The sequence below is a fragment of the Gambusia affinis genome, linkage group LG04 (assembly GCF_019740435.1).
Source record: "Gambusia affinis linkage group LG04, SWU_Gaff_1.0, whole genome shotgun sequence".
NCBI classification, from domain to species: Eukaryota; Metazoa; Chordata; class Actinopteri; order Cyprinodontiformes; family Poeciliidae; genus Gambusia; species Gambusia affinis.
The window spans coordinates 22,609,266-22,620,406 of NC_057871.1; the positions used below are offsets into that span (position 1 = coordinate 22,609,266).

At 34.5% G+C, this 11,141-nt stretch overlaps 1 protein-coding gene across 1 annotated transcript; it reads left to right on the forward strand.

Moving 5' to 3' along the window:
* The first annotated feature begins 1,296 nt into the window (after positions 1-1,296).
* On the forward strand, positions 1,297-9,009 carry LOC122829316 (CMRF35-like molecule 8). The gene is made up of 10 exons (XM_044113760.1): positions 1,297-1,488; positions 1,584-1,640; positions 2,041-2,358; positions 2,772-2,828; positions 3,229-3,546; positions 5,030-5,059; positions 5,288-5,320; positions 7,555-7,647; positions 7,879-7,922; positions 8,017-9,009. The coding sequence occupies exons 1-10, from the start codon at positions 1,449-1,451 to the stop codon at positions 8,239-8,241; spliced, it is 1,215 nt and encodes a 404-aa protein (XP_043969695.1). The 5' UTR covers positions 1,297-1,448; the 3' UTR covers positions 8,242-9,009.
* Positions 9,010-11,141: the final 2,132 nt, after the last annotated feature.

The window sequence follows — 11,141 nt, forward strand, 5'->3', positions numbered from 1 at the left end:
CACACACACACACGCACACGCCTACACACACACACACACGCACACACGCACACACACACACACACACACACACACACACACACACATATATTTGCGCAGCTGTCTTTGCGGGGAGTTTCCATTGACTTCCATTCATTTTTACAGCCTAAACTTTACCCTTACTCTAACCGTAACCATTACATACCAAACCCTAACCCTTACCAAAACTCAATTCACACCTTTGCCCTAGGTAAAAGCTGCAAACCGGCAAGGTTTGCAACCTGGCCAGATAAGGAGGGAACCAATCAGAGTGGTGACCAAGAGAGCCCTGGTAAATCTGGGGGTGCTGTAGAGATCCAAGTGCTCAGGTGGAAGAAACTGTTAACAGGAAAACTACAGGTAATGCATTCAATAAATCATAACTTTATGTTAGAGTGGCAAGTCCTGTTTGCAGTTCGCTACTAGTCATGTTGGAGACTATCAACATGCTGAAGGAGGAGCCAAGTCCCACTTACTGGTAAAGTTCCTAAAAAAAATTGGCTTTTCAGTAAAATTTAAATTTATTGTCAAAGGCCAGAGGAAAGGTAGCTGAGAATGAATATCATGACTTGAAAATGGATGTTTGTATAAGTTCTTAGAGAAATTCGACTGAGTTTGAGCGATTTCACAAAAAAGTTTAGAGACATACATTAAAATACTGTAACTGGTAGAAAGGAAGGCTGAATACAAATCTGGATCACACTATTCAGATCTCCATTTGTTTGAAAATGTTTTTTCTACTTTACAATCGTGCACTTTTTCATCTTTGTGCCATAAAATCCCAACAATTAAAGGTTGCAGCAAAACAAAATGTGATCCAGGGACTCTGAAATGGCTCATCTGAAAAATGTCTCTATCTGGACCTATCTGGTAATAAAACTGGGACTGGATTAGTTCACCCACGCAAAAATAATATCCTTCACCTCAAACTGCAGTAATATGAAAGATCTACTTCAGCAAAGTGCCAGGCTGCATTCGCACAAGAAAATCAACTCAGTCAACATTTAAATATGTTTCTTATTATAGCCTGAGCTTTGAATATTCCACTTTTACCTCCGGGTGAAATATGCTAACATAATGTGCCCCACAAAACTAAATATGTGGTATTATAATTATTTTTGATCCAAAGATAAGTCGTACACTGTAGACATTGTTCAGTGAAGCAGAGCCATGTTTTTGTCACATGAAGCAGGTGGAGGTTCACTCTGCATATGAATGAGGCTCCAGATTTCGCTTCTGCATTTCTTCTCCTTCTCACGTCGGAGGCAGATGCTCTTATAGAGCATAAGTCCTGTAGAAGAAAGGAGAAGCTGAAACCATAATTTAAAAAAATAAAAGCAACAACAAAAAGAAATGATCACAGATCTGACTTCCTGAGGAGAAACTTTAGGCCAACATTAATTTCAGTTCAAGCAGTTTTGAACTCCACAATGAGGATATATTTTACAACTATTGTCTGGTTGCTGGCAGGTAAGAGCATTTTTTTACATTATAGAGTGATTTGGGACTTAAACTGGTTAAATGTGTGAAAATGAAATTACTTTTGATCAATTTTTTCATGACAGTCAGAGGAAGTTTACCTTCAGAAGTGAAGAATAATGGAGAATCCCTCAACACTCCATGTAAGTACTTTGGTTGTAAAACACACTTTGAAAAGTCTTTACAAATGGTATCAGGAGCAAAACAGAAATTAAGAAGAAACAATGTACCTAAGAATACGACGGTGTTATTAACTATTAAATATGTGTTTTCTTCTCTTTACTGCTTTGTATTTCAGTAACAGTAGAAAAATTATGCATTAGCGCGTACTTACAGTTACTGAAAAGAACTAAATACATGTAGAGAGATTTAAACGCAGTAATGCATTTTACTCAAAGACATTAAGAATAATTAGCAATCACAGAAATGTCTTATTTTGAATCATAAATGGTTTCTAAATGTTAACAGTCAGCTTAAAACAAACCAAAAAGTGCCTTTAATAAACATAAACTATCATTATTTAACTCTTTAATTCTCCCAAAGGCGAAAGTGCAACAGTGGACAAAACATCATACACTGGAGATTCTGTTTCCTTCACCTTCAAATATCCACAAGCCGATAAAAACAGCATCAGACACTTCTGCAGCCTCGATGGAAACAACAGCTGCTCAAATATAATTTCAGTGCAGTTTTCAAGCTTCGCAGAACTGGCAAAGTTTTCCCTCAGCGATGATAAGCAGCAAGGACTGTACCAGGTGAACATCTCCATGGTGACTCAGCAGGATTCGGGCAAATACTGGTGTGCCTTGAAAACAGATGATTTCAACACTTGTTTACAGGAAGTCGTCCTCCATGTTCTGAGTGAGTAAATTAGTGAATCACTGTTTAAGAAATTATCAATATGATGCGCCCTTATAAAAACATAATACAAAGAATTACTCTGAAGTTAAGAGATCTGAAAAATCTCCAAAAAACATTAGACCAATAATAATGCCTCAGGTTGAAATGGTGTTCAGCAGTTCATCCTCCAACACTTGGCCTAATGTGGTTGGAAAAGCTATAAAACCTTTCAAACAACAGGCCACCTAAAACACTTTAGGCCAACATTAGTTTCAGTTCAAGCAGTTTTGAACTCCACAATGAGGATATATTTTACAACTATTGTCTGGTTGCTGGCCGGTAAGAGCATTTTTTTACATTATAGAGTGATTTGGGACTTAAACTGGTTAAATGTGTGAAAATGAAATTACTTTTGATAAATTTTTTCATGACAGCCACAGGAAGTTTACCTTCAGAAGTGGAGAATAATGGAGACCTCTTCAACACTCCATGTAAGTACTTTGGTCATAAAACACACTTTGAAAAGTCTTTACAAATGGTATCAGGAGCAAAACAGAAATTAAGAAGAAACAATGTACCTAAGAATACGACGGTGTTATTAACTATTAAATATGTGTTTTCTTCTCTTTACTGCTTTGTATTTCAGTAACAGTAGAAAAATGATGCGTTAGCGCGTACTTACAGTTACTGAAAAGAACTAAATACATGTAGAGAGATTTAAACGCAGTAATGCATTTTACTCAAACACATTAAGAATAATTAGCAATCACAGAAATGTCTTATTTTGAATCATAAATGGTTTCTAAATGTTGACAGTCAGCTTAAAACAAGCCAAAAAGTGCCTTTAATAAACATAAACTATTATTATTTAACTCTTTAATTCTCCCAAAGGCGAAAGTGCAACAGTGGACCAAACATCATACACTGGAGATTCTGTTTCCTTCACCTGCAAATGTTCACAAGCCGATAAAAACAGCATCAGACACTTCTGCAGACTCGATGGAAACAACAGCTGCTCAAATGTAATTTCAGTGCAGTTTAAAAGCTACACAAAACTGGTAAACTTTTCCCTCAGCGATGATAAGCAGCAAGGACTGTACCAGGTGAACATCTCCATGGTGACTCAGCAGGATTCAGGCAAATACTGGTGTGCCTTGAAAACAGAAAATTTCATCACTTTTTTACAGGACGTCGTCCTCCATGTTCTGAGTGAGTAAATTAGTGAATCGCTGTTTAAGAAATTATCAATATGATGCGCCCTTATAAAAACATAATACAAAGGATTACTCTGAAGTTAAGAGATCTGAAAAATCTCCAAAAAACATTAGACCAATAATAATGCCTCAGGTTGAAATGGTGTTCAGCAGTTCATCCTCCAACACTTGGCCTAATGTGGTTGGAAAAGCTATAAAACCTTTCAAACAACAGGCCACCTAAAACACTCAAAGCTTCAATGTTGGCTGTAAAACATCCATCTGAAGTCTTGCTTTTTGCAGACATTTTTGTGCAGTGAAGCTTGTTGCCATGCCAACATCATATTGATATGTTCTCCCTGTGTTTGGATATAGCTTGTTGCTAGTTTGGTTGAGACATAATTTCAATGAGGGTCCAGTTGAATTATGCATAGATCAAACTAAAAAAAATGTCCACTTCATAAACTTGGTGCAAGTCACACAACACAGTAGGTTGTTTGCAACCAGAGCCTCATTTTCACTGTTAATGTTATTGTAAAGGGTAAAAAATACTTAAAACCCCATGAGCTGTTTGTTTTAAAGCTGTTATATATTTCTTCACATATTTACTTCTATGAGTTAAGTTTATTTTTTAAGATGAATTTTATGTCAAGTAATTCTTCTTCTGCCTTTTGTCACTTATACTTTGTTGCTGTTCAGACCCGGTTACAGTCCAGACTTATCCTGAAAAGGGAGAGTCACCACTACCATGGTTTCTGAAGGTTTATGCAAACATCTTATAAATTAGAAAACTTGGATATTCAAGATAGTACTTTAATGGAGTGGTAATAGTTTTACAATATTACAAAAATAAATAAGAGTATAAATTAGATTTTAGAAATTATATTTTTGAATACATTTAATCAATACTATAGCAAGAATATATATTTTCATTATTATACAGAATGAAACTGCAAACACCGTCTTTCATGTTGCACATTGACATAAAAACTTCAGTAATGACATGCACACGTGAAAAATGTTTTTCCAACTTTTGACGAAGTTTCTGCCGTCGTCACTGTCTGGAGTTGGGTTCTCCTCAAATGGTGGAAAACTGTCATGCTTCCATGTTGTTAGTTGCAAATTAAAAGCTCATAATTAGTAAATTCAATTATGAGTTCTAAGTTGATGTTATAAGAATCACTGACAGGTCCAACACTGAGAAAAATCCAACCAATCAGTAGCCAGAAAATGTGAATAACCTTAATGTTTTTTCCATTCTTCATCGTGTACATAATTTTTACAAGATATCCAACAACTGCATGCACTGCCACTGTACTGGTGAGTTTGTTAGTAATGAGGAGATAAAAGTAGAATGAGTGGCAAATATATGAGCAAACCAACAAAATGAAACCATTTTAGAAAAACCTAAATTGACAAGGACCAGATGAAGTTCTAAAGATCATCTTTGTTTCTGTTTGTTTGTTATTCATGGTTATCTTGTTTACATGGTGCAAAAGGAACCCACACAACAACAACAACAACAACAGGTAAAGTAGGAGTTATTATCGTCCTATAAAACATTTTTAATGTTTATTTTATTTGCACTGTAACTCTATGTCTGTTATTTTTGGTTATCTTGTTTACATGGTGCAGAAAAAAACCCAGAAACAACAACAGGTAAAGTAGGAGTTATTATCATCCTATTAAACATTTTTAAATGTCTTGTTTATCTGCACTGTAACTCTATGTCTGTTATTTTTGGTTATCTTGTTTAGCCCATGAAAATGGAAACCAAGCAACAACAAAAGGTAAAGTAGGAGTTATTATCGTCCTATAAAACATTTTTAATGTTTATTTTATTTGCACTGTAACTCTATGTCTGTTATTTTTGGTTATCTTGTTTACATGGTGCAGAAAAAACCCCAGAAACAACAACAGGTAAAGTAGGAGTTATTATCATCCTATTAAACATTTTTAAATGTCTTGTTTATCTGCACTGTAACTCTATGTCTGTTATTTTTGGTTATCTTGTTTAGCCCATGAAAATGGAAACCAAGCAACAACAAAAGGTAAAGTAGGAGTTATTATCGTCCTATAAAACATTTTTAATGTTTATTTTATTTGGACTGTAACTTTATGTCTGTTATTTGTGATTATTTCTTTAATCTTCCTGTTATGTTGCGGGCCAAATTGACCCGTTTTAAAGTTTAAAATAAAATAAAAATAGTTGGAAGTATTTTTTGGATGAAACTTTTTCTATTTGTCTTAATAGGTGCACTCTGCATATAAATTGAAAATGTATTAATTTTACACATTTGCCCCCCCCCCTCCACCCCCCCTGTGTCTACTTTTTACATAGATACTGTTAGGGTCAATTTGACCCGGCAGTCAAGTTGAAAGGTAAAAAAGATCAAAACATTTCCAATTTTATATGTTTCCTTTGAAGCTATGAACCATATTTCACCACACACACACACAACACACACAACACACACACACACACACACACACACACACACACACAAAACACACACACAAGCCCACTTTCTCACTATTTTCTTTACTTCACTAGGAAACTGCGAGAAAGCAGGTGTTCATACAACTTTTGACAGGAATCTTTTCTGTTCCTGTGGACAAACTCCACCCACACTGAGTGACACTCAGTGGAAGTGAAGGGAAACATAAAATACTCTCTGCATGACTCATTTATCTTGATTTTAATCACCAGGTAATTTGACCCTGAACCGTATGTTTGTCTCAAGTTCAATTATGAAGGTCACCTCTTGGAAAAAAAAAAATTCAAAACGTAATATAAAAAAATTTACAAAAGCTCAACTTCAAGGAAATTATTGTTTGTTTGTGTCTAGATTTTTTTCAGTGGACATAAAAAAAAAATTTAAATTCCATTTTTTATGTCCAAATGAGTAAATGAGCAGGTTGTCGTCATTGATCCTTAATTTGTGAGAAATAGAAAAACATAATTGCACAGATATTGATTGAAATGGTTAATATTGGAAATAGTGCAACACAGACCAACTACCTCAGCAAGAAAAACTGTAAATATTCAAAACATGCAGATAAGAAATACAATTTTTCTCCATTGTTTACACACAAATCATAGTACTGAGACACAAATAAAAACAACAACATGTAACTTATGCACCAACTCGCTGAACCAGTTCTGCTAAACTACAGGCACAATTCCTGCTTTACACTGAATTTGCTGTTCTAAATCACACTTTTTTCAAAGTAACACAATTTTCTGTATTTGGCACAATTTTCATGAAGAAAATTAACTCACCGTTTTCACAATAAACACACTGTGTGTGTGTTTTTTTTATTTGTATGTATGTATGTGGCAGGCTTTCAAAAAATGTGTGCAAACAATTGAGAAAAACTGTAAAATAATATAAGCAAAACAAAATCACTCAGTAGCATTGCTGCTGTAACATAAAAATAAATCAACACTTTCAATGGGATAGATATTCAACCAAAGCTACAAGCTCGGCTACAAATGTTTTCTAAGGAACTAAAGCAGAGACTACAGTCCAGGTATAGCTACCAATATGAGTAAAATACATCTGGTGTGTGAATAATAATTAGTACAGCAAAATAAATGTTAACGAGATTAAAGTGAGAACATGTTTATTTATAAAAATCAGGAAAATGGGAGGTTTTCACATACAGTCAACGATCACAGCTTGTTTTGATCCCCTCACCATTTAGATAACATAGATGTTGTGCATAAATCTGCATATGTTAGTGGTAAAAGGTCAGAATTTTGTGAAAAAAAGTAAGAATTTTTTTTTTCAGCGACCCTAATCCTCTTCCATGAGAAGGAGTTATGACTGCCCTATAAAAACATTTTTAAAATACTTGTTTGTTTACGGTGTAACACGGTGCACGTAAAAGAAATGGACTCAAGCCGTGTAAAATGGGATTGTCCTTTTTATTTTTTACACTGTAGCATGACGTCTTGAAAAGCCAAATTGTTAATTTACCCAAATTAATATTTTGTTCCTGGTGTTTCTTTTGTTTGCAGGAATGATTGCTGGTATTGTGTGTGGTGTCGTGATCGTGGTGGTGCTTGCAATTGTCTTAATACTTTGCAGACGGAAACTCTGCAACAGACAAGGTGAGGGATGGCTGTGTAAAAAATACAAACATTAATTTAATTCAGTGGCAGTCATAAGCATGGTTTTTCATTTAGCAGTTTGGCAACTTAAAACTCAGATATTGTGCCAATAAATTAATAAAAACTGACTGTGTGACAAGTTATTTGCACAGATGTAAAATATCCCAAACAAAGGATAAGTATCCTGTAGTAATATTTAAATATTCACTATGTTTGCATGTTGTGCTTCAGGGGAAACATCGGAGCAGAGTACAAACACAATACAAAGCCCAGAGGTCTGTATTTGTATCTCATTTACATTTGAAAACAACAGGAGCATTGATCTCATCACTACTCTGGAACTCGTCCTAATTTTTTTCTGTTTTCCAGGGAAAAGATAGAGATCACCAATATGAAGAGATACAGATCCAGAAACAACAAGCAAACACAGCCAGCACTCTTTATTCTACAGTGAACCCACCTGCAGACCAGCTGCACTACGCCAGCGTCAATATCCAGGGCGGAGATCCCCCCACTGGTACTGATCAAAATCCCTCTGCAGATCCTCCAGCAGTGACCACTCTCTACTCTACCGTCAAAAAACCTGGAGAATAGAGCAGCCAAACTTCCTGTTTTCTGAAACATGTTGTAGAGAATTTTATCTTTTTCTTGGTATGTAACAGTGGCGTCCCCAAAGGGGAGCAGAGAGAGGAACCATTGAAACATGCTGGCCACCACAATGGTGCCCCAGAGAAATTTAGTTCAAATCTTCTTCAGTGAAGACATAAATGTAAACAGGCAAAGTAAATAAATGAAATTCTATATTTTTTGTGTCTGTGACGCCCTAAAATGGGCACCCTATGAGAATTTTCAGGGGCGCCTCTGAGACTTGGAGAAAGGGTGGATCAAACCGCTGCAAGGATTTTAAAGAAGGAATGTCTTTGTTCAGGGAACCTTTTGATTTCTTTTACTCCTAACCCAGACTTTATGGGATGGTGGACTTGAGGTGTTAGTGAACTATGGGAAATGTAGGCTGGAATGGACATGCTGATTCTTTGTTTTATTTGCCTGTGAATAAGTGGAACTCTGCAGCTCTGGAGTTGGAACTGCATCTGGAGTTTTTATTTTACTAATTTCATGCATTAATGTCTATTCTTTGGCCTTTTTGTCTTGATTTTAGATTTCTTGTTTGACTTCTATCAAATATTGTATCAGAATTAAAAGCTAACTTCCCTTCAGAAATATTTTTTCCCTTATTTGACATGTATTCTGAACCTGAGCTTCATAAATCACAATGAATTGCAACTGGAAAAGAATCTTAGTATTTTATTTTTAAGAAAAAAATAATAATTTTATTACCCATGACATATATTCTTAACAAGACTGAAGTCACAACCTTCCATAATAAATTACACAAAATTTGCAACACAATATTAATGTGTGACACACACCAATATTATGAGTTGGATTTTTTTATTTATTTTTTTTATTTTAGATTGTTTGGAATAATTTTCAACATTTTATGTTATCTTTTACCCTGTATAAATTAGAAGATTTAATCACTTGTTTTCAATTTTTTATTTTATTTTATTTTTTTTTAACCTAACATTCCAGGTTTTAGGCACTAATATTTTATGACAAATAACAAGTACTGTACCATTTTTCTGTGTTGTTGTTCCACAGCGCCATCTTGTGGATAGTTATGGAATTATTAACGACAGATTTTTCTCTGCCGTCCGTTCAGTCTGCCACTGTTAAGATAGACGAACAGCGCCACCAAGTGGAGATTATGTGTCTTACCCTGATATGTATAATTAGCCTTTTTAATTCTCCGGTATGTTAGAAATTAGAAAGATGAGAAAAGCCGATGTGAACAGTAATTTTTACCTCTTGAAGAAGCCAACATTTGGTTTTTCAGTGAATCTTTCCCAAAGAGAAAGACTAAATGAACTAAATGCTCCCTCTGAAAGAGGGGAGTTACGGTGATCCACTTTTCTGAATTTAGACTGGATCGTAGAGTTTAGTTTTGTGTTATAGAGACCAGAAGAGACATGGTTAAAATAATCTGTATACTGAAAATAAATGCATGAGTCTTTCATTGAGTTTTTATGTGGTGAGAAACTTTGAATTGCTTCTCGGCCATTTGGCTAAAACAGCGGTTCCCTCCAGTGGGTCCATCAAGTGATAGCTGTAGTCTTTGTGACGTGGCTGTTACTGATTTAGAGGTTCATCACATTTTGTCCCTGGTTGAGATATTGACGGCTGAATACTGGAAAATTTCTCCTCCTCTTAGTTTTGTATGTACTTGTGTATTTGGTTTTAGTTATTTATTGGTTCTTAATGAAGGTTTTAGCCTTTAATCGATGGTGCCTCCACCATGGCGGCTACTCATGCCGGCATGCGGAGGCACCACAGTGTTTACTAACGAAACAAGGTAAGTCAACTGGAAAGTCGAGATTGGATTTCTCAAGAAAATTGATTCAGCAAACACTGATGACCTGAATCGTGTCCTCACCCTGCCTTTCAACACAGGATACAACATAAGTTTTTGCTCCGGCACTTTATTGAAAGAATTAAGCATACTTTAAGTCAGACTAATCATGAGTAAACTTCAGGTTCACTTAGGATTAGTTAACTTAAAGTGTGACATTTTGGAGCAATTAATTTTGTGCTGAGTGTACTTTAATAGTATTTAAACTGTATTAAACACAATTTAAATTGTACTAAGTGTTAAGTTGTGTTTTTGGCAGCTTAAGTTAAACTTAGTGTACTTTAAGGATATTGCTTTTTATGTAATATAAACTTCCTTGATTAGTATATTTTGAGTGCACTATTTTTATGATTGAATTACATTTAAAATATACTTAGAAAGTATTTTAAGTATATTGGCATGACATATTTTCTATATTAGTAGTGTGATTACAGTATGCTACAATTACACTTTTGGTTTATTATAATTGCTAATGAAGTACACTGTTTAGTTACTTAATGTCTTTTATTATTCTGCTTTGCCACTTTGTACATTACATGCTTCATACACACTACAGTACTGCAAACACATCAGGCTACCAGAACACAGAAGGGTCCATTACAACACACTTTACAGGTGAAACCAAAGAATACATTATCTGCTTTGTTAAACAACATTACATCAAGTTCCACTATTAAGATTATTATTTTTTAATTTGCCATTTTAACAAAAATAGTAAAAAATTATTAAGGCACCTAAGAATGCATACTTTATTAGCCTAAAGTTTACACTGAGATGTAATTTAAAACATACTAAAATTAATCATTTAAAGTAAGCGTTATGTAAATTTTTTAATGTTTAAAATTTCGATTTTGAGCATATATTTTAAAGTAAACGTAAAATATCTTTAAGAGATATTTTAAAATGCTTAAAATATCTTTTAAATATACACTTGAGCAAGTGTATATTTTCATAAAGACATATAAATAAATACTTTTATTTAATATATTTCTTAAAAGTGTATTTTGGTACAATTATATTTAAG

Coding starts and splice junctions, on each gene's coding strand:
- LOC122829316 (XM_044113760.1), top strand. CDS start 1,449: ATGAGGATATATTTTACAACTATTGTCTGGTTGCTGGCAG. Junction 5,060..5,287: donor AACAACAACAACAACAACAG/GTAAAGTAGGAG, acceptor TATCTTGTTTAG/CCCATGAAAATGGAAACCAA. Junction 5,321..7,554: donor AAACCAAGCAACAACAAAAG/GTAAAGTAGGAG, acceptor TTTTGTTTGCAG/GAATGATTGCTGGTATTGTG.